The sequence below is a fragment of the Silurus meridionalis genome, chromosome 14, assembly GCF_014805685.1.
Source record: "Silurus meridionalis isolate SWU-2019-XX chromosome 14, ASM1480568v1, whole genome shotgun sequence".
In the NCBI taxonomy this organism is placed as follows: domain Eukaryota; kingdom Metazoa; phylum Chordata; class Actinopteri; order Siluriformes; family Siluridae; genus Silurus; species Silurus meridionalis.
Window position 1 is genome coordinate 20845435 of NC_060897.1, and position 23742 is coordinate 20869176.

At 39.6% G+C, this 23742-nt stretch overlaps 2 protein-coding genes and 1 long non-coding RNA gene across 5 annotated transcripts in view; 2 read left to right on the forward strand and 1 right to left on the reverse strand.

Annotated features, from left to right (window-relative positions):
* ighd (immunoglobulin heavy constant delta) overlaps window positions 1-1967 on the forward strand; it is a 111774-nt gene extending 109807 nt beyond the window's left edge. Inside the window, 4 exon segments of the mRNA XM_046865729.1 lie at window positions 79-396; window positions 747-1064; window positions 1175-1462; window positions 1624-1967. Of these exon segments, the coding sequence (XP_046721685.1) occupies window positions 79-396; window positions 747-1064; window positions 1175-1462; window positions 1624-1787 (1088 nt within the window). The 3' untranslated portion in view covers window positions 1788-1967.
* A 4803-nt stretch (window positions 1968-6770) lies between these two features.
* topaz1 (testis and ovary specific TOPAZ 1) lies at window positions 6771-15328 on the reverse strand. Of its 3 annotated transcripts, XR_006927765.1 has the most exons (11): window positions 14611-15328; window positions 14463-14533; window positions 13786-13877; window positions 13605-13677; window positions 12729-12781; window positions 12551-12637; window positions 12403-12466; window positions 11893-12044; window positions 11627-11717; window positions 11328-11444; window positions 11104-11170 (listed from the first exon to the last, which is right to left on the reverse strand). XR_006927765.1 is itself a non-coding variant. In XM_046865491.1 (10 exons), exons 2-10 carry the CDS (start codon window positions 11399-11401, stop codon window positions 7312-7314), a joined length of 1383 nt encoding a protein of 460 aa, XP_046721447.1. In that variant the 5' UTR covers window positions 11402-11444; window positions 11627-11718; the 3' UTR covers window positions 6771-7311. The 3 variants fall into 3 exon arrangements, 2 of the variants coding, with proteins under 2 accessions (XP_046721447.1, XP_046721448.1); XM_046865491.1 differs by lacking the exons at window positions 11893-12044; window positions 12403-12466; window positions 12551-12637; ... (3 more) ...; window positions 14463-14533; window positions 14611-15328 and adding exons at window positions 6771-7585; window positions 8149-8320; window positions 8500-8703; ... (2 more) ...; window positions 10001-10101; window positions 10213-10384 and having other exon boundaries at window positions 11627-11718; XM_046865492.1 differs by lacking the exon at window positions 11104-11170 and having other exon boundaries at window positions 11328-11442; window positions 11626-11717; window positions 14611-15219.
* Window positions 15329-19552: 4224 nt separating this feature from the next.
* Window positions 19553-21407, forward strand: LOC124396377. The gene is made up of 2 exons (XR_006927766.1): window positions 19553-19678; window positions 21292-21407. It is a non-coding gene; the product is annotated as an uncharacterized LOC124396377 (long non-coding RNA).
* The last annotated feature ends 2335 nt before the right edge of the window (window positions 21408-23742 follow it).

The following is a 23742-nucleotide window of genomic DNA, read 5'->3' on the forward strand; positions in this document are numbered from 1 at the left end:
AAATGTCATGCTCTTCATAACTCCAGTTCTTAAGATGTGTCTTCACACTAACGTCATTTCTTCATCTCCATCTTCCAGATTTTAATAAGGTACTACAGGTTTATCTGTCAGCAAACTCCATTGGTAACAGGAAACCAAAGGATGATGTCTCTGTCACCTGCCGGCTTTTGGGACTCAGGCTAACGGAGTTCACAATTACTTGGAAAGTAGGAAAAAACGGTACCCCCACAGATGTTAGACCACAAAAGACCGACGTCCACAGAAATGGAACAGAGAGCTTTGATAGTGTTCAAAAGGTCCCAGATGCAAAGTGGAACAGTTTCAAAACGATTTTCTGTGAAGTGATGCACCCGTGTTTCAAATCCCCAGAGACGTACAACATCTCTAAAACCAAAGGCAAATGCTCACATAAACACTGATCTCCACTGACCATTTTGTAAAAAGTGAAGAAAACCATTTATTTAGGAATTATACAGTTGGTGTATAACTCCACCCTGAATTTTCCTATAACACTGTGTCTATGTTTATTCCTCTTATATTATAGTTGTATGGAACATTGTGAAATACTTATAAAATTAGCTAGTTTTCACACACTAACTCAAATTTTTACATTTTTTTCCATAAAAGTGAAAAAATTGTCTCCTACTACAGACTTGACCATACTAATGATATTAAGTGCTTGTCATTTTACATTCCTTATTATCAAACTCCTGCAGTTCTGACTTGATATTTGTTTTTATTTGTAGACCCCAAAATTCCCACAGTCCGAATTCTCAGTCCCAGTGACCATGATCTGTTGGAAGAACACTCCGCATCTCTTGTCTGCTTCATCTCTGGATTCTATCCCGCTGATATCTCTGTGCACTGGGAGCAAAACGGCCAACAGCTGGATGCGTCCCGCTTCACCAACAGTCCGGTCAGCGGCCCGTCTTCATCGGGCAGCTATTCCATGTACAGCGCACTGAAATTACAAGGATCTGAAAGAGAGAAATGCACTTTCTCCTGTGTGGTCAGACACGAGTCATCTGAAAAAAGAATCAGTGACACGATAGACAACGTATACGGTCAGTAATGTTCTAATCACGCTATTCAGGACTGGAGCTGTTGATGAAATATGATTACCATCATATCTCAATTTACCATTAATACTTTTTTTTCCCCTTCCATCTTCCAGCCTCTGTGCAAAGGTCTGATCCCTCTATGGATCTGCTGCAAGATAAAAACCAGCTGGTGTGTGTGGTATATGACTACAGCCCATCAGCTATTAACATCACTTGGCTCCTAAACAGTGTGCCTGTAGGGCACATGGGCAGCAACATCACCTCAGCCAAAAGGCCTGATGGAAAATTTATCATCAAAAGCCACCTAAAGGTCCATTCTTCTGAATGGGCACCTGGGCATACATACACCTGCCATGTAGAACATGCCACTGGTATTAAGAGTCTCAACATCACCAAAACAGGTGATTATCTATTTATCTGCTTGAATCTGGTCCTGTCTTATATACAGTTTTGTTCCCGAATGCTAGCTATGAGGCAAATCTTTACTTCTTGGCTCTCATCAGTTGAACAAAAAGTGACAGTATAAGTAAAAATAAAACAGCTTTATTTTATTTTCTTACAGAATTTATCGAAAAAATGATTTACTTCGACGAGAACAAGGAAGACGCGATCACAGTGGATCAGGCTGAGGAAACCTGGAACATGGCTTGTGCCTTCATCATACTCTTCATTATCACTCTTATCTATGGATGTTCAGTGACTCTGGTGAAAGTGAAGAGCACTTGATTAGCCGTTGACCGTTAACAATTTGAATTATAAGTAAATAGATGCCGTATTGCTGTATTGAAAAATGTTGAACGAATAAAAATGGTGGTGTTAGAATAGAAATAAAAGTAAATACTTGTGCTTAATAAATGTTTTTCTGCTATTGTAAAAGTCGCTTCTAAATAAAGAACATTCAGTATATTCCAATCCAGTCTTCTCTTTTGAATACTATTTGCATCATCAATGTCACCATCTGTTACCAGCAGTGCCTGTATACTGGCTATTCTTTCACCAGATGGTTTTCTGAACAACATCTAACAAATGAAGTAATAAAGTAAAATCAAATTCATACACACATGCACATCCTACAACGGACTCGCTGTGAATACGACACACAAAATGTTAATCTAGTGTCTTATTTCCCTGAAATTTAGAAGGAAGGAACACTCAGCCATTGTCTTATTATAATTATTATTATTATTATCCAGATCTGAGTTTAAGCTCAAGTATTTTTATACTTGTTTACATTCATACATCCCTTTTTTATACCCCATTTTCAGAACCTGAGACATAAAGTAGAGTTCTGTCGACTTAAACATGCTCCTGAGGTGACCAATAGTCCTGTCCATTTCTCTCTTCAGGTCCACCTGTCCATTTCGAGAAGTTCTCTCCAAGCAGATACACTCTGTGCATCTAGTTTAAAGTCTGCATTTAAGCATCCATCACTGCACACCTCAACAATGATTAAAACTATAATGAATGTATATCCGGTGCCATCCAGATGAGAATGGGTTCAAGTCTGGTTCCTCTTAAGTTTTCTTCTTCATATCATCATCGATTTTTCAGCCAATCAGCACTGGTTTGCTCATTAGGAATAAACTAATAATACAAATAAGGAATAGACTTATAGGCACGAAACTTATGAATTCATATTTTAGAACCTGTTTATTTCTGTAAATCTGCTTTGAGGCGACGTTCATTTTTTTTAAAACAACGCTACACAAACAAAATTGAAATGAAAAGAAAAAGTGCAAACACATACACAAGTAATCTTTTCCTAAATCTATCAGTGAGCTAAATTAAATTAAATAATATTTCATTGTAAGATCACTTTGGCTTGGATCTGAACAGCTGGAGCTGATTTGATTAACAAAGCAGCAAAGGAACGCTTGATCAAACTCGCATCTTCACATGTGTGTGTTTCGGTGTGCATCTGTGTGTCACTGTAGGCTCCGATAGTCACAGCTGGAGTGAGGAAAAAGATAAGAAACTGTGAATAGAGACTTTACTCAGAAGAAATCATTTGCATTTTCAAAGTATGTTTTTTTATGTTTTAATTATTATTACTTTATACACGATTTGAACAAAAGTATTGGGACACCTGACTTTTTCAGCCATATGTGCTCCTTCCCAAAACAAAGATGGAGACAACTGTATAGGAGGAAATAGCAGGAAATTCTTCCTAAGAGAATCTGTTGGAGAAACGTGAAGCCTGCTATAGAGCTCTAAACTTGAGGCACACAATTGTATGGGATGTTTTTGGATGCAGAAGTATTCCTCCACTTGAACTAGAATACCCAAACCGGTTCCTTGTGCGCAAAGCCAACTCCATGAAGATACACATTACGTGAATTGGAGTGGAAGATCTTCTGCTATAGAGCTCTGACCTCAACTATTTAATACATTTGAGGTGAATGTGAACGCTGACTGCATCAGTACCTTTACTAATATCCATGTGACTGAATGAATCTTACAAATATCTAAATAAGATATAGTGGAACATCTCCCCCATTAGACTGGAGGTTATTATAGGGTCTATGGTGCATTCAGCGTTCCAATTCACCCCAAAGGTGTTCAGTAGGGTGAATTGGAACGCTGAATGCACCATAGACCCTAGGGGGTCCGAGGCCTCCTCATCTACATCAGTACCTGATTTTACTAACATCCTTGTGGCTGATTGATGTCTCACAAACAGCAAATGGGGAATACATGTTTTTGTTCATAAAGTGTATAGTAGCTACGCTTCAATTCATTTTACAATATAGCAGTGTCGGCGAAAAAAAATGCTCAAAAGGGTCTAGTTCCATTTAAACCGATTAGGTGACCATGATGATGATGGCACTAGACAGTGTTTTTGCCAGTTTGAGAAGAACATCGACATTTTATACCTGAATGCAAATGTTGGACATATTGTGTCAATTTAGTTGCAAACATGATCACATTAGATCGAAAAAGTTTGGTTCAAATAAATAAATAAATAAATAAATACAACCGACATTTCATTCTATTAAAAAATAAGACTTTTGTATAAATCTGATCTAAAGAATTTAATTGGAAAAAAAGCAAGTTTTAAATGAAGCAGGTTGGTAGGAGTCATTTTTTATAAGTTATCAAAAGTTACACCAGTTCTACATCTAGTTTTACAAGAGCCTGTCATGGTTACTGAATAATCTCACACACACACACACACACACACACACACACACACACAGGGACAGGATGCATCTGTTCTCTGAACCCCAGCACCCTGTGCTTTCTTTTCCAAATATGTAAATCCAGATGACTAACTTAGAACGCTCGTTATATTGTGTTTCTTTTCGATTCTTGTTCTTTCTTTTTTTCAAATGCTCGTTAACAGCTGGTTTTAGAAGCCTGACGAAGCACAATGACCAACAATGATATACAATAAAGTCATGAATCCACTTCCTGGCTTATATTAGTTACCTGATTTGTTAGCATTAGAAAAGTATGTGCTTTTTGATCATTGCAATCCACCTTTGGTCCCCATTTGCTGTTATAATAACCTCCAGTCTAATGGGGGAGATGTTCCACTATATCTTATTTAGATATTTGTAAGATTCATTCAGTCACATGGATATTAGTAAAGGTACTGATGCAGTCAGCGTTCACATTCACCTCAAATGTATTTAAAATAGTTGAGGTCAGAGCTCTATAGCAGAAGATCTTCCACTCCAATTCACGTAATGTATATCTTCATTGAGTTGGCTTTGCGCACAAGGAACCGGTTTGGGTATTCTAGTTCAAGTGGAGGAATACTTCTGCATCCAAAGACATCCCATACAATTGTGTCCCTCAAATTTTGTGTTAACAGATGTGTGCAGAGGCACATTTGTCTAAAAAGTCATACTTGTGTTTATATAGTGTTGATAACAGAATGGCACATCATGTTCAATCTGTCAGTCAATCGTTGTTGTTATTGGGAAATGAATTATAAACACTGGAAAGTAAAAACTGATTTCGAATTGAATTCAGTTGTCATTGTCATCAAAGTTGGGAGGATAAACAGTGAAAATCTTACTTATTGTACTCAGCCAACACCTTAAAAATGGCAAGGGTGTTGGGGGTTAGTTTTATTATTTATAGGAAAATTACTTTTCAAACAAGAAATTGTCCCAATATATTTAAATACACTCTAAGTGTATATGATTATAATATATGAGTACAGTGTTAATGCTGGAACAGGTTTGGGCAGTGAGTCTAAAAGTGTGGAGCGCTGCCCTCTAGTGGGGAATATAGATATGACAGATTGGAACGATTGAATTTTTTCATTAATGTTAATTAAATGTTCTGTATGAAAATAAAGTTTATACACTCGAAGCAACCACGAACAATCGATTTGGTCATAATGCAATTTAATTTAAACATCAGTTAGGGAGGAAAAAGTGGAACTATTGTGTGGAAAAAATATGCTGAAGCCTAGTTTGCTTATCTTGTTCCTTTTGCTATATCTAATCTCTGTTAGATTGTCTTTTAAAATGTTGCTTCACTGAAACCAAAGTCCAGATCCCGTTTGAAAAAGATGTATAGTGCAAAACAGTCTTATTTGCTGCCATTAATTCATTGATAAGACAGTAAGACTGTAAAGCAAAGTGAGAACATCTCTCTATTTTTGAAGTTGCTGCTATTGGATGTGATTTAGAACCAGATGTTTTTTATTTTGATTAGACATTTTTCAACTTGAAGTATTTCATTACCAATTTTCGGGGTGATTGAGGACAGGTGGGGCTTGATGACCCACCCCTGCTTTAAAGTGAGAAATGGGAGAAAACGGTTTCAGGAAAGTAATTCACAGTCATAAAATGTACAATTAAGTGCCAACTTTGTGCTCACAGTTTAGGAAAAAAAAACACATATGACTGAATACATTCTGGAGTCCATATTGTATACCAATGTTCATTGTGTTAAAATACTTTGTTTTGGTGTCTGGTTGTGTGTCTAGCCGTTCGTCCTTTAGTGCCTCCGTCTGTGCATGTGTGTGTTCAGGGCAGCCTGACCGGCCCTCAATTCATTCCCAGCATTGTTGATCTTCAAGTGTTCAACGATTTCATTGCATTTTTTTAGACACCAACAAAGAAAAATGTATGTATTAGAAATCAGTTCATTGCACTGATGATTACATAGCTGCATCAGTGTGACTATGGGACAGAATTCGATTTCTCGACCTAAAATTACATAATCCAATCAAGAACCTGATGGATGATTTTACTATGTGCCACATTAGCCAACTTGTAGAACATCCTTGTAGAATTATATCATGTCCAATAGCTAATGGATCTTTATACAAGCCATTCTTTAGGCAATATGTATAATGTTGGGCTAATTGGGTCTATTGAACTCTTTATTTATTAGCTATATTGCTATGTAAATGAGAAATCACAACACTATGGAGAGGGAGGCGTGTCCTAAGAGTCGCATAGAATATAGATTAACATGGCAGAGGTAGAGCTGCGTCTTCCTGGAGACGAAACATCTGGTTTTATTTCATCTTTTTGCACTACAAAGACCGGTTTGTGAAAATGTTTAAGAAGTCAGAAGGCACTTCAGTAAATTGATCCAGTCAATCGAAATGCACTGCACTGTAATGGGGTGAATCGTATCACATCGCATTGGTACTGTAACTGCTTCATATGTATCTACAGTGTATCGTATCATTGGCTACGCATCGGGATGTGAATCCCTACTGCAAACACGTGACTCCAATAATCTTGTACAACTTTTTCCACTTATTTATTTCCAAATATTTGCAACAATATTTCAAACCAGAACAAACGAAACAAACTTTTCTCAGTTCTAAAATGGCAATTTCTTTTTTTCTATCTGCATTAGTTAACTAGAAAACAAACTGCTGCACATAGACTCAAAAAACAGTATCCAAAAATATCCAACAATTTGAAAGCATATGCAAAGGAAGTGCAAAAAAGAAAAAAGCTGCAGCGTAAACTGTTTGATTCTACAAAGTGCTTTGGATAACTAACATTATATATAAACTTTATATCCAATTCTAAATTGCATTTAGAAAAAAATGATAATAATAAAAAAAAAAAATCAACCAAATCTGATCACACGTTGTTCCTTTGAGTTCCTTCAGTCTTTTCTAAACAAGACAGAATTTTTTCTTTATCAAAGAATTAATTAGTTTTTTCCAAATTCACTGATGATCGCTGAAAAAAAATGGAACTGTTGCTTCATATTGCTTTATATAGTTATTAAGTTTCTCAGAAGGTCTTTCAACATCTGTCTTTTCTCAGGATTGTGACTGATTTATTGAAAAGCTGGGTTTGTTTGTGTGTGTGAGTGTGTGTGTGTGTGAGCCGGCCCACATCCTCTGAGCCCAGCTGCAGTTGTGCGAGAGCCACTTTGCTGCCGAGCCACGGTCCAGTTTAAAAAGCTGCTCCTGCTCTTGAGTGACGGCTGTGTAACGAATGCTCAGTTTGGGGTTTGGTATCCGTGCTGCTGAAAGCAGACGACATCCGGCTGCTAAATACACGCTCTCCGGCGCCACCTCGCTGCCAGTTCGCCTAAAACACACACGAACACGGGCAGTAATCAGAAATCATCCAGTGGTTCTACACTATACCTTTTGAATACATTTGAAGACATCGCCTTCAGAGGTGCTTTAGAGGTCATCAAGAAAATTCGAATAAATAAATATAAAAATATATAATGAAATAATAATATAAATAAATAAATATAAAAGGTTGCATTAGTTTAATTGTGTTAAAGTGTTTAGTTTGTCATTGGCATGGACGACACATGGAAAACTACACAGTGAAATTCTTATAGTAATAGTGAAATGTTATATTTAACTAAAATACACCAATACAAATATTTGACCTTGCTGTAACCTTGACTCACTGGATCAATATCAAAGTCTACCCGAAGTTATTAAATATATATATATTTATTTTTTATTTGTTTGTTTTTTAACCCAACACTTCATTCCTGAGAATCTCAAAAATCTCAAAAACACAGTGATGCTGCCACCTAGTGGTAACTTCTACACTACACAATTTTTTTTTTGTTGGGCGATGTACTAGTTCATGGATTCAGAATGTCAAATAACACACTCTCGTTCTCTTACCGTTTCAGTGTGATTAGCAGTGGCTGGGAAGCGTCAGTGGGATTTTGAAGGCAGATGCAGGTGACGAACATCTCGAATGCCAGAGTCATCTCGATTTCTGTGAGACAACAGGGCAGGGCCAAGGAGTCGTTCTCGCACGCGACTCCGGAGTAATAACCACCCGAAAGTGCGCCTGGCGGCCAGAGTGAAGACCGTTTCAGCGTACAGTTCATTTTCAATCCAACATCTGGGCATATTTCTATTTCTATTGTCGAAATAAACCTTCATACCGTTAAAGGAACTAGTTTGTTGCATAGAAATGAAGAGAAACATGCACGTGTCTTACAAAACGTTATAGAGTGCGTGACTCACGTTTGAAAAGAGTCCTGGCACGAATCCAGCTGTTCTGTTTGCCCAGTTTGTGGACGAGCTGTTGAAGTTCCGACGTGTCCGGCTGGATTTTGTGAGTCAGCATGAACTCGAAAGTGTCCGCCGCAACCGGCAACACCTGGTTCGTCACACACTTTCGGAGGTGTGCGTTAAACACCGTTTCGTACTCGCTCGCCTGAACGCCATCTAATACGCCGGTATGAAAATATAATATAATGACATGATATAAAAACATCTGCACTTCAGGCTGTAGCAACTGCTGAAATGAATGAGAAACCTCGCGTGTCTCTGACTCACCGACTGGCTGTTTGAGCCCGGGCAGGTTACTCAGGACCTCCAGCGTGTCTCTGTATGACGTTTTCTCGGCGAGCAGAGTCAGGACTCTTCTGCGGTTCTGTACGTCTGCCTGCTCACACGGCCATGCGCTTGAGCTCACGAACCATTCATTAGCTACAAATCACACAAACATCATTTGGCCCGTTTTTAAACTTTGCCCATCACCTGTCCCGTGTTTCTCATTGCTTTATATATTCCTTTCTCCTCTTGAGTTGACCTCGAATTGTGGGCCACTGTTAAAACTGCCACCTTCTGGCAAGGTCCAGTACTACAACCTCCAATTGTCATGACAGACTGGAAAATTGAGTGGCACCTCTGCCTTTCCAACAAAGAAAGTATGAGTCTGGGAACCTTCAGATGTGCCCCTTTCTTTTCTGCATGATTATCGAACAACTGCAGAAATTTCACCTACTGTTATGTGAAAAACTAAGTAAAAAAGCTTAAGTGGGCTTTGCGATCCATCAGGAAAATCAAGACAAGCCTAGATTTGGATAAAGAATGTCTAGGAAAGGACCAGGCTTTAGAGATTAGTAAAGATTAGTAAAGATTAGTAATAATGCAGGTTCTGGATGCAGTGATCCAGTGAAGAACATCATGCAAGTTAAGAGCTGGATCCCAATTTCAAGAAACAATGCTTTATGTTATAAAATAGAACATTATTTTAATCCAGTCATACCCAATTTTTTACACTAGATGGCAGCAGTCAATAGCAGATGGTCCCTGGTAGATGTGCAGCCTGTGAGGCATTTGGCTCATAAATACTGACCTAGTTTTAATTTTCAAATCATAAACCAAACACCAGGAACAAACATTCCTGAACTTAATCCAGGGATCAGTTAATCATTTAAGGAGATGCAGTGGGTTTTCCCGAGTGCCTGCCGTTACCTTTGAGGGTATTCAGCGCTCCCTCTATGCTGCCGCTGTTGAGGAAGAACTCCGTCGCAACGGTGACGTGTTGACAACGAGACGCTCCGCTTTCGCTACTGAAGAGGCCTTTGAGCGTATTGAATTCCAGCTGTAATCTAAACATGGTGCTTAACAGTTTCACGCCCTACGCAAAAAAAAAAAAACGTCAAAACCAGTATATTGCTCTTCCACAGCTATATAGTTTCATGTTTCGCACTTATTCCAATCACGAGAAACGCACCTTGCTCCAATCTTGAGCTCTGTGGTAGCTGTACATCAGCGAGACTCCTATTCGTCCCAGAAAGCATTTAACCAATTTATTTGATGCCACGTCCTGACAAACTAAACCACACACACACACTTATTCCAATATAAACATGTAGCTGGTGTCACATATGAAAATGGAAAGACGTACAGATCAGTTGGACGTGTGAAAAGCCTTTCTGTGTATACCTGACTCAGCAAATGGTTGGTAAGGCAGTGTAAGTTTGTCTTTAGGTTCTTTCAGCAGCGCTATAGTCACACGACAGCAGAACCTGGACAGCTCTTCTTTGCTGTGACGACCGCCGCACACTGTGCTGAACACGTGGCTCAGAGCGAGCCAGTCCTCTTTCTGCTTACACAGCTGCACACACACACATTCCCACAAACAAACGTTTGAACCTTAATAGCAGCATTTACTTACACAGCTTAAAATGTATACAAATAACTAAGGGTGAAAGGGATCGCAGTTGATCCGTGATCATACGTGCCAAGTCTTATTTAGGGCATTAAACCTTTAAATAGGACCTATTTTTTTTTTTGAAGAGAATTGAAAACAGGACCTGAAATGAAAACAAAACAGAAAAGGAAATACAAATACGATACAAATGAGTAGGGACATAGAATAATCGTTATATACAACATAAAAATCCAAAATTGGAAGGAGAAAGAGAAAAGCTGCACAGCACCAGGAGTGAATGTGTACGAGGTGGTATCAAAAAGTTTCCAAGAAAGTACTTTATTTGTCTACGTTACACACCATCAGCTTCAAAATAATCTGCTTGCACAGCGATACAGCGCTCCCAGCGTTCCTACCACTTCCGGAATGTGTCCTGGAAGTCGTCTTTTCGAAGATTCGAGCAGGAGCTCTGCAACGGGGTCAAAAACGGCAAAATTCGGGCAAGTAGGGTGGGTGCAGAAGGGAGATTTTTTCTAGCGAGAGCTCAGTGACGGGATGCATTGCTTTTTGTTCCAACTTGCACAGGACGATGCATTGAAGGTCGGTGCTCCCTGTGACTGTGACACCGGGTTACAAAGCTAGTTTTGAAACTTTTTGATACCACCTCATATAGTGTGTCTCACCTCCACTCGGACTACAGCTTGAGCCAAATCTGACAGCTTAGCAGTGTGTGGGTTGTTAGTCAGAGCCCTGCATACACACACACACACACACACACACACACACACACACACACACACACACACACACACACACAGGGTATGATTGATCAGTATGTCTGATCTCTATGATCAGTACCATCGTGATTTACAGCAACGTTAAGTATCCGGGTGTGTGTGAGACCTACCTGGATTTCACTGGCAAAAAAATTTCCATTTGATGTCTGGGTACGTGCAAAGCCTCGAGATGAAACTGCATCATCTCGCACTGCTCGAAGAAAACTCACACCCGACCTCTACAACCTACACACACACATTCACAAACAGAACCAGTTAGCCTCCTGGTATTCATGTTCATAAAAGGTTTCTAGTGTTAGAATAATGCTTTAAAATGAATTTATAATAAAATTCTACATGGACTAGAGTTTAATTACACTGGCTTAACCTTTGCTTATCAGGGTACTGATTAAACATGACGATAATCACCTTGAGGTGAGAAGTATGAGCTCTGGTACAAAATTTTGGATTCCTCTTTCGTAAACATGTTTATAAAGTGCCATCACAAACTCAGGAGAGGGCTAAAAACACACACACACACACACAAGCACACACAAAAGCATACAGGATCAGTAGCTTACTTCAAGCATTTTAATATACTATTCATAAAAATCAGAGACGCCCTTTGCGCATTTGCCCAATTAAATCCCTGTTGATTTGTTGCAGCTCCAGTACCAGGAACTCGCCCATGCTCACCGTTCTCTTGTGTGTGAAGAGTGTGTTGATGACTGACACCAGGTCTCTGAGCAGTGCCAGGTTGAGCAGAGATGTGAGCAACTGGTTTGCTGTGTTCTGACTGAAACTTGGCCCAGGAGCATTGGTTCTATAATACGCAACGAAAACCTCCACTGGAAACAGAAAAAGAAACATTGATGACCTCTTTATCCTGCTCGAGCACAGAGAGTAAGGTTTCATACAGAGGTTGTTCTGAACTTGTTCTGAGAGAAAAATAGCTAATTGTTATACAGATTGTGATACTTTCTTGTCAGAAAATGCATCGATGATAGGTGTGCAACGGTACACATACTCGTACCGAAACGTTACAGGAGAGGACTTTCAATATGGTGCACGTGTACAACATCCAATTTTGTGTACCGTTACATCACTAATCAATGTACAGACCAACTAGACCTTCACATACATAGATTTATTTTCATTCGTTTCAAATATGTGCATTTGTTTAACTTCCGCATCATAAAATCTTACCTGCTCGCTGTACAACAGGGGGACTTCCGACACGACAAAACTTCTGCACAACATCAATGCAAAACTGCACCGGAAACAAGATTGTCTTTAGAGAACATCAACTTATACTTATCAAGTTAACATTAACTCCTTTCATTCAAACCCACACCTTTTCGTCCTCCTCCCTGGGAACATGAGAGAACCAGCACGTAGTCCTCAAGCATGAGTGATACTCACTAAAATAGTACCAGCAATACTGGGAAAAACAGAGAGAGCACCAGATTCAGAGATTCTTGCACAAACAGTCAGGAAGTAATATTTTTTCCTTTACTGGACTTGCTACTCACTGGTGATGGTAAATGTTTCACAACATTGACACCGTTCCCAGCAGTGGTATGACCTGCGCAAAGAGTGACATAATTGATGAAAAAGTGTGTGTAAAGGTAGTCTCAGGACCCAATGGTGCTACCCAGATTTTGTGTTGTAAATGTATTGAAAATGTCTCCTTATATGCCAGAGATAAGATTTTGGATCTCTACAAGGTGGTATCAAAAGGTTTTCGAGACTAGCGCTGTTTACAAGTAAGCACTTTATTTATCATTTCCACAGTATCTCCTTCCAAATAGACCCCTTTCGCAGCATTCCTGCCACTTCTGCAATGTGTCCTACAAGCTTCCTTTTCGAAGCATGTCAAGCACCTTCTACGAGTCACGCTGGATCTTCGCAATGGTGTCAAAACGGCGACCTTTGAGCTGCATCAACTTTGGGAAGAGGGAAAAGTCCGCAGGAGCCAAATCTGCCAAGTAGGGTGGGTACAGAAGTGAGATCAGGTTGTTTTGTTTTCCCCACAATCATCATGCGCAAGTTGCCGGATGGTTTGGATATTTTCGGGGGCTTGATGAAGGTCTTCCTGAACTCTCGACGTCTTCCAGTGATGTTCTTCCACTCTTGAAGCCACTTAAAACACCTCGAACGACTTGTTCGCAGCATCGACGTATGTCAAACATGCATCGTGTCGAATGTTTCTGCAGCAGGGGTACTCGGTTTCGAGCAGAATTTCACGTTTGCTCTTTGTTCTAACTTGCTGTCCATTCTGAAATTGCAGACGTGGTAATGCATGTGGTCAGATTAGCACTAGAGACTCGAAACTTTTTAATACCACCTCATATAGCATATTTAGGGAACCCCTGGAATGCAAATTTGACAGAATTCTAAGGACCCACCACTATCGCGTGCATCAGCTGTCAACAACGTCAATCCAATCTTATCCTGGTTATTATTACAATCTGGAACCATCTGAAAGGAAAGGCTTGATAATTATCACCAGTTCTTAATAGGCAAAAGTTTGGCAACGTAGGCGTAAAAAGCAATGTAGGTGCTGCACCGGAACCACCTTGAACTGACCTGTTCTTGCGTGACTATGGGGTTACCTGGGGGCCACTTCGTACCAAAACTCAGCTGCCTTTTGAAGTCCTTAGCCAGTTCCTTCTTCTCCCCTGTGGGAGTCAAGAAAGAGACACATCCCATTTCTAGATTTCCAGCAGCAGTTACTTCTAGTGTAGCCTACATATGTTTACCACATCTTAGGCTAGGACTACACTAATCTGGATAAATTTAGCAAACGGCGTTTTAATGAAGAAAAAAAAACCCACGTCCACACTTTAGTTTTCAATCGTTTCTCAAAAGTTGCTTATCCACACTAAAATGTCTAAAAACGCGTATGTCCTTGTACTGCGCATGAGCTTTTATTTACTTAGAACTATCAAGGCACAGACTCAAAATGCCTTCGTTTTCACAGTCCACACTGAGACACACAAACTACGTTTTCATTCACTGGAAACGCCGTCTCAGAGTTGACGGAAGGCCAAAAATTGAGAGAAATATATGCGTTTTTAAATGAAAACGTAGTAGTGTGGATATGGTCTTAATTATTTTTTTGGTGGGGGAAGGTCATAAAGCATCTATTTTAAGCATGCACAATTCCATTCCTGGAGAAAAATCTCCACAATGTGCAGGATTCCACCACCTTCAAGACTGGAGTAGTTGACCAATGTTTTATTCAAACAAGTGAGATTACAGACCTCGGCAAAAATCATTAGGATTCTCCATACGCACATCATCACCACCAGCAGCCTGGACGTTTTTCCTAGGACTTTATGAGAAGCATAAAATATTTAAGAGATATTCAAGTATAATCAAATCATAAACTCGGTATCATGAGGTACATACGTTTCTGAATCAAAGTCCCAGTTGATCTTGTTGGGTTTTCTTGCCAAGGACGTCCGTTTAGTCTGCATGCACGTGTTCTTTCCACTGTGACCTCCAGCTGGATTTGCTTTTGAGGCAACATCTCTAGGAGTGCCCGTGACAATGGCCCCAAAAAGATCTGGGTCATCATGAATGACATCAAGCACAATGGCGTCATCCTCGTAAGCTCGCACAACATCCAGGTTGCCACCAGTAACCACCTGGGCAAGGACAGGTGAAGGACTTCTTTTAGCCTTGTCAATCTGATGCAATTCATTTTGTAGCAGTAAAGACTCTACATTAGCTTCCTCCAGTCTTTTGGCAGCTGACAGATTTGTGATCCTTTCATCGCTGAGGGAAAAGGAATCTTTGTTTGTCACTGATTGAAAGGGTGTTTTCAAGTTAATGCCTCCAGTGCAGGTTGGGTATGAAGTGTTTTGGTCAATAGGTTCGGTGTGCAAAACATTCAGGCTGCATGGAATTCTGTCCTCTACATCATTATTAGACATCTGCTCTTTGGGGGTTTCCATCACTGAGGAAGGGTGCTTTGGTTCTACACTAGAAGGTGCCATCATAGTGGGGTTCTGTAGTTCTTCAGTGGAATGTACAGTACATGACGAAGTAAAAAGCACTTTGTTGGTGATCTGGAACGGGAACCGGATGATGGACTGACGTAGACTCTGTATCTCTGTTCTCATTGTCCTCAGGACGCTTACTTGAGATGGAACACTGTGTCCTATTTCTGGGTGAATCGTTAAAGTCATAAGACTTTGCAGTGATCAATTCAGCAGGAGTCACATTATCCTTCTCTTCGGTCATGACATCTGGAAAACGAATATCCACAGCCTGTGGATCATTTTCATTTACAGAACCAAGTCGAGGAGGGTCCTGCGAAAATCCGTTGCAGAAATGTTGAATGCGTTCCCCCTGGTTATTGACAACTGTCAACTGTTCTGGATTGTTCTGAGCTGAGGAGGCCAGCACGCGGGCACTCTGTGTCTGAGACTGTACTTGCCCTTGGCCCTTTTGAATCGCAACACTACCATTGTGTGACGCAAGGCTTTCTTTTGTGTTCTTCTCTACTGTGCATTCCAAACGTCCATTAAAATCCACTTGCATGTTACTGATTTCTGTGCCATCTGAAGTCTTCGAGGTCACGATCCATCGAGGACCAGTATTGCTTGAAGTCATTAATTCACAAGGAGGCCCATGTCTGGGAAAGGGCCAAGATATGTAAGTGCGAGCACAAGACTCACGAGGCCACAGAACATAAGCAGTTGTTCTCTGGCAAGAGAAACATTCAGGGGAGTTAACATCCCCTTCGGAACCATCGTTCAATTCATTTTCCACCAGACAAGTGTCATTTGTGTCTGCCTCTTTAGGTGTAAACTTGTTTGCAAAGTCCACATATTGAGAGGAAGCAAAAGCCTTGCAGACAGGAACACGGCGTAGTAGCAAAGGTGGCACGTGGTGTACTGGGCCAGCTGTGAACTTCTTACCTTCAAAAGTCACACTTGAATCTTGTGTTTCATAACCAGCAGTCTCAGCACAATGCTGAACCTCCCCAGGATCTAACAGGACGGATGTCGTCGAGTCAATAGAGGATCGTGTCTTTCTGTGTTTATTTGAAGACTCAGAACACCTCTCAATATCTTCTGCCGAATCGGAAATGCGCTCACCAACTGGACTACCTGATGAGAGAGAAGCACAGCTATTGGTTGGGGTACACACCTCCCATAATTGGCTGCCAATCCATTTCCCACTGCCTTCAGGATCAACACGCATCAGTGACCTGAATTCTTGGCTGAAGCATTTCACTTGTTTGTTCTTCCTTTTTCGCAGCAGCACTGCTGGCAAAATGCACGAGAAGTCACGCGAGGTCACATCAAACACATGGGCTAAATCACAGAGTTTCACCTTGAGGTGCCTCCTGAACCAGATAAGCAGCCTAGTTGTCATCTTAGACTGTGCCACAGAATGAACCATTGTCTGTTCCAACCTTTCCGGCCAGCTCAGGCACCTTGACTTGGCTCTACAGGCATGAGCTATTTTTTTACAGGCAGGAGGGGTATATTTTATGTCACCGCACAAGGCACAGCAAGAGTTTTTAACAGAACGTTTGACTTGTCTCCTTGAACCAAGTCTTGAGATCGAACCAAAGTGTCGCCTCATCCCAGCTTTCCTATTAAAATCTGAAATGAGACAGACAGTCATCGGGGAATGGATACAGATTCCATGAATACAGAGTCGTTGTAATCAATCTACACCAAGCTAAGGGCAACCCTGAATATGAGGAATATGGTCATGTTCATTATAACTTACAACATTATAGGTTAAAAGAGCCCAGTGGACCAATTATAGTACTACATAGGTGTTCTACAATGTGGTGTTTGCAATTAGTGTCATAGTGATATGTATGAGAAGGCGCCAAGCGTTAGGAAACATTATTAATCCTTTGCCATAAAGGGACTAGTTTCCCATTTGTGACCAATGGGGTGTAATAGTACATATTTTATAGAATAGTCTTTATTTGTCACATATACATTGAAGCACCGTGAAATTCGTTCTTCACATATCCCAGCTTGCTCAGAAGCTGGGGTCAGAGCGCAGGGTCAGCCATGATACGGCACCCCTGAAGCATAGGGTTAAGGGCCTTGCTTAAGGGCCCAAGACTGGCAGCTTGGCGATACCGGGGCTTGAACCCCCGACCTTCCGATCAGTAACCCTTAGCCTTAACCACTGAGCTACCACTCCTAAACATTAAACCTTATCGGTACTGCACTTTCAGTACAGTGCACATGTATACCGAATAAAATCCTTGTTTTTTATGTGTGGAACAAAATTACCTCAGGAACGTGGCGGACCTCAAGTTCGTTTTTGTCTCAGCCTCGCACTTTATGCACAGTGTCACTTCAGAATTTCTTGACAATTTTTCTTGATTTTCTTCATGATGCCATTAAATGCTTTTCATGCCATTGTGAAGTTCCTTGTGAGTTTATTATATTATATTTATTATTACCTTTTCACCCCTTGCTTTGTTTTTGTCTTTGTATTTTCTAAATAATGAAGGTCCAAGATTTTTATATTTGCATACAACTGTCTAGGAATGAAAAGGGGCGGAAAATTGTACAGAAACTTCATCTGGGAAATTTTGGAAATATTCCAAGTTGGAAACTTACCGGAAATTGCTGGGAATTTATTCGAAAATTTCTAGAAACTGTATCATACAAACATGGATATAAACATTTTGTTTGGTTATAAGCTGACATGCATGCAAACTAAAAGGCCAAAATTATAATGTTTTAGTATAATTTTGTTGCTTAATAGCTTTCACACAGCAGAAGGAACTTTAAACAAACATTTATGTAATATTTATGTAATTTACACTTTGTGCAATTTAGAAATTCAACTAAAATTGCAGGAAATCTGGTTGTTTTAACCAAAATGTAAGTTCCCTGTTATAGACTAACCTGCAATTTTGTACATTTTCCAGTTCATTCCCATTCATTTCTATATTTTCCCATGGAAAGTTTCCAGTCTTGAAAATTTCTGAAATTTTGCAACCCTAAAACTGTCTGATGTTTATGTAACCTCTCTTATTTGAAATTGTCCATTATTTTTTCTATATATATTTTTTCTCTCCAAAAAGAAGTGCTTTTACAGCCAAAAATGTGCTCCTATTAATTCACCAAAAATTATATTTTCTTTAATTGTACAATTTTTCTTATGTAGGTTTAGTAGGTGGTCTTCTACAAAGTACAGTAATATTATCAATGACAAATATCTGTTTAGCTCACAGCCACCTCGGAGTCGTTCTGCACCTTTTGCGTGATGTCCTCGAAAAGGGTATGCCAAGTTCTGTTTAAAATTATTTTATTACTTGATGTATACCACAAGCCTCAGAACGAGGTGTGGGGGGAGTGGAGGGGAGCTGGTAAGCGTGGTAAATAGCAGACGCCATTACGGTCAAGTTGAATAAATAATTCCATTACGTGGAACATCTGAAAACTTCTATGCAGAACATGTGTTAGATTGGTCTTGAGATGAGGTGCCATAAGTGTGTATTGTGTCCTGTAGTATGAAAATTACCAAACCATTTTCCTTGTTGCTGTGTTGGTATCATCAAGTGGTATTAATGCAAAACTTACATAACCGGACCTTGAGGCTTAATACGACTACCGAGGGTCCCTTCCTATAGATATTATATCCCTAATATTTTAGGCGTAGGATCAATTCTAAGTTCACCTACACTCATTGAGGTGGTGCATTAATACTATAGTGCATCTTTTAGAGGAAAATCCAAAATAATTCTTTACTCTGAGTTGGATACAAAACATGTCCCCTTGATGGTACCACTCCAGAACCAAACACCACTCCACCTTTATGAGTCAGTGTTTCATCTAGTTTCAATCTTACTTGATCTTCGATGAGCAGCTCGTCCATCTTCCTTCTCAGGAGCCCCTGGGTGTATGTTCTGCCTTTCGACCCTGGGTTTGTTTACACCCTCATTAACCACAACAGACTCTCTCCCGGATCCCGCATGGGGCTTGATCGCATCCCGGGTGGTGCCTGATGCGTCCTCGGGGGGTCTCGCGGACTTCGCTTTGCAAAACCGCAGCGCCAGGTGCAAATGGCAGCGGATTTGTTTGTGGTGCGACCCGTCGTTATTGGTGCAACAGTTATTATTATTATTTCTGCAGTTCCTGTGCGTGCACCCATTTCGAACCTGGTCGGGAGCCGCAGCCGGAATCCCCACGTTGGGTTCCTGTGGACGCGCGTCTCGCGCTCCCGACCGGGTCGCGTGCACTTTCGCGTCGGGAGCGGCGGTTTCCGACCGCAACAGCCGCTGCCGTTTTGGTACCGGTTCGTGCTCGGTTTTGAACGCATTCCGGTTCAGTTTAATGCGCGGACCTCCGGTGGACGACTGCATAATTCCTTTACTTAATTAACCTCCGCCCGAGCTGCTAAACAAACCCGGGACCTCAAGAACCGACTGTTTAAAACGACTCAAACATTCAAACTATTTTATTTAGTCCTTAACGTATTCCAGGTAACCTGCTTAACTCAAGGTTTTTACATTAATATAAACAACTTTCCGTCGTCTTATTTTATAACCGCTTTGCTAATTTACCATAGTTTTTAACTAGCTAGTTCTGACGTCACAGCGCACCATACAACGGGGCCGTGTTTTTTAATTGAAAACAAAAAATATATATATTTTTTACAAACAGACAAATAACAAATATTCAAATAGTACACTTATTAAACAATTATTGATTTGCCGGAAAATGATCTCAGACGACGTAAAAAAAAAAAAATCAACGTCTTACGTTTAAAAAAAAAAAAGCACAGCAATCCGGCTTTGAAAGTCTTGCGCATGCGCGCACCGACCATGCATCAGAAAATTGAATGGGTTTAACACAACAATCTGAGATTAATGAACAATAATTATGTTAAATTGTACAGATTTTTTCTTACGGATTTTATTTGAGTTTTTTAGTTTTTCCAGCTTTGTTGTCTAATTAATACCAATTTTTCTAATACCAAATACTTTTGCCTTCAAATATACATAAGTACCCAAGTACTATGATTTCATTATGGCTATAATGTTGATGATATAATTTTTGCATAATCAACTCAATTCATGTGAAAAGACTGTAATGTGACTCTCAGCACACCGATCTGTTAATACAATGATATTAATGAGTCAAACACTGATTACAATTATTACAAACCCAAAACCTTTCAACTACTTCAAAAATTGTGCGAATAAAACCACGGGTATTACGTGGTGGTAGGTGGCAAGTTTGAGTCAGAAGTTCCTTCCATCGTTTATTCCTCTCAAAATGTTCTGCTTGCTGTTGTAGATACGACCAAGCGACAATTAAAGCGAGTTCAAAACAGAGCGAACGCTTTTGGCCGATCGGTGTCTTGCTGCGTGTTTGACCAGATTTTAAATAAAAAGGAACGACTGATTTCACGAAATGTAGTTGAGTACGATATTTGACTTTTCAGTGTTGAAACGTAGTGAAGTAAAAGTAAAAGTCACCCCAAATGGAAATACTTCAGTAAAGTAAAATAAGCGAAAAAGCTACTTAAGTACAGTGACAAATTACATTTACTTTCTTACCGTCCGCCACTGATTAATACATTTAACCAGGCTTTTAGGAAAACCTGTTTTATGTTTTACACAATGCACATCATGCTGTTCTATAAAACTTTGCACACCCGGGGTGGACACGAAGAGCAAGTCGAGTGCGTGCAACCTAAAGATTTTGCCTATGTCGGATATAAAGCATGTCCCCTTGATGGTAGCACCAAACTGCAGTTTATCATTGAGTGTGTTTCTGCAATTCCAATAAAGTTTCAACCTTACTTGATCTTAGACAGGTTTTGCATTTCGACCAGAGCAATCTGATTAGCTACCAAGTCTCCACCAGACCCTGAATGTGGCTTGATTAGAGTGTAGTGTGTTTTTTTATTATCGAATGACATTGCACCTTTTGGGGAAATTGGTAGCTCATTGGTTAAGGCTATGGATTTCCTATCGGAAGGTCACTGTGCTGTAATGTAGCTCGAATTCATGCTGTGGAGCAAGGGACAAGTCAAATCCTGTTCTTCACCAACACTTCTCTCTCTCTCTCTCTCTCTCTCTCTCTGCAGGGTGTCATTCCATTAACAACCTGGAAAATCGTAAAACTCCTCTGTCCCGCAACCTTTAGTGAGCAACCAAGACGGCGTCCATCAAATGTTGAGTAAAAGTACATTTGTTAAACAAAGCATTGGTTTACAATCCAGTTCTTTTATACAAGACCATTAACATATTCATGTTTCAGCCGGAACTATTGTCCAAGTCATGCTTTTATATAAAAAAAATGCAATCTTTGTATCAGTCGAGTTCAACGATTTTTCCACTTCTCTGTGGTACGAATCCAAACAATCCTGGATGGATTTCTTAAATAGTTTGAAAGCAGGAATAAAAACGGTCTAACATGCATAAGTGTAGTTAATTAATATGCATTTTAATGTATCATAATCATAATGTTTTTGCTTGCACTAATAATGTACCAATATTATTCATATAAACAGGAATCAAAATGACGTGTTTATAAGGAAATAATCCACAACCCAGGCCAACGCAAAAACAGAACTGATTATCGTCCCATAAAAGTTGAATTCCTCATGTATGGCAACGCAAATCGGCAACGCTTAAATGTGTTTCATTTGCAAATTGAAGCCAAGTAACCATTTACAGCTACATTTAATGATATGGAATGACCACAAGATGTCCTCACTTACTGGCAAAAGATTGGACAACCTAGACACATGCATGTTCCTTTTGTTTTTCTCTGAAACTAATTAGGTCATTTAACTGTATGATGATTTCCTTTGACCAAACAAATCTATAAATGTACAGATGTTCCACTTAATTTTCATTGAAAAATCCTCGTTCATCATGAACAGCTGTACACACCCAGAGCACTTCTAATCAGAACTTCAAATCCCAACCCTAATAAGATGACACTGATAGGCCCTAGGAAACAAGGACCATCAGGTAAGTCGTTTTGGATAAGAGCGTTTGCCAAACACTATAAATAATGATGACTAATCAGATTAAAGAATCGAGTGCGTTGTGCTAAGCGAGTATTTAAGTGCAACCGACTTTTAAAAACGATGACGTGCTATAAAGAGCAGGGGGATTATAATCAATGTTGACCCTTAACCCTTAATATTGTCCAAACTAGCAGTGATTATGATTGAGATTATTGTTACTTATCTAACTAATGAGGAAAGAGTTAATCTAGAGATCACATTTGCCCAGGATGTTCTCCAGACTCTATATGAGAAGTAGCATACCGATAATTAAAAGTTAAAGGCTTCATTGAAACGTCATAATGACTCAGACCTGATATTTGTCTAAATGAAATGTCTATTTCGGCTTCTTGTCCAATTGCACGGAAATTTAGGAGCGCACATATCCGGATGCACAAATCTCGATAAAGGTCGGTTATCTTTTACAAATTCATATCGCAGGATTCAGTGGGGTCGTTGACCAGCGAAAACAAAATCCTCTGACTAGTAAGTAGTTTAAGATCAAATCCCGTAGTTATAGTTTCAATGTTCATTAATGAATAGGATTGACTTTGGATAAAGACCTCAAAAAAAATACTGTTCTGCAACTCATGTCGCTATTTCTTTACATTGGAATTGTTGATTTTAGTTTCTGAGAATAATATGTATAAGCTGCCTCTTTAGACTCCCTCAGGACAGAGTTTGTATACTTTAAGAACACAATCCAACCGCTGAAAACTACATGATCAACAATAATGATTTGTCCGAACAGCTTTTCATTGCTGAAGCTTTCAATTACTTTAATTACTTTTTTATGAAAAGTATGGAACCACACTATATTCTTGATTAAACCTGTTCAGTTTAATCAGTCAGTCCACCAACAATTTAACAAACGAAACAAGATAAATAATATCTTCGATCATGAATTCTAGCACTGTAATTAAATCGTAGGTGCCCTGGGGTTCCCTGGACCACACAGGAAAGAATTACTATTATCACTCTATTACTAATAACTATAGCTATATTCTTCACACCTTCAAATTTAGTTGAGTTAAGAAGTATGTAACTCTTTTCTGAGAAGTGAATCAGAATTTATTATGTCAAAGTCAATACTTGGGCTCCTCATCTGGCAATATTAATACAAATTATTCATGGGACACGTCACGTTTTAGGAAAGTAAAAAGTGACAGGGTGCTTGTTACTTGTATTTATAAATGAACAACACTAGATTTTCTCTATTTATAATTGAATGTGATTTTGTGATCTGCTAAATACATTCCTCCTTACAGAATACTTTACTATAGTAATGATTACATGGCCCATTATGTTCCAGTTCCTATAGAAACTATCAATATCACTCCAATCAGAATAGAAATACAGGGCGAAGATGATCACTCGAACAAACTTTAAATCAATTCGCAGCACATTGATTGACTTCCTGTTTAGGAGATTAATCGCACTGTGGCATCATAAATAAATGCCCCCCACCCCAAAGCATCACAATATTACCAAACTAGAATCCATTCAGACACCCCTAATGTA

What these genes read in the sequence shown, in the direction of transcription:
- topaz1 (XM_046865491.1), bottom strand. Translation starts at nt 11,401, where the DNA reads ATGATGCAGTTTCATCTCGAGGCTTTGCACGTACCCAGACATCAAATG. An exon ending in CCAACCATTTGCTGAGTCAG is followed by an intron (nt 10,102 to 10,212) that starts GTATACACAGAA and finishes TGTGTGGTTTAG; the next exon opens with TTTGTCAGGACGTGGCATCA. An exon ending in GAGCTCAAGATTGGAGCAAG is followed by an intron (nt 9,905 to 10,000) that starts GTGCGTTTCTCG and finishes TTTTTTGCGTAG; the next exon opens with GGCGTGAAACTGTTAAGCAC.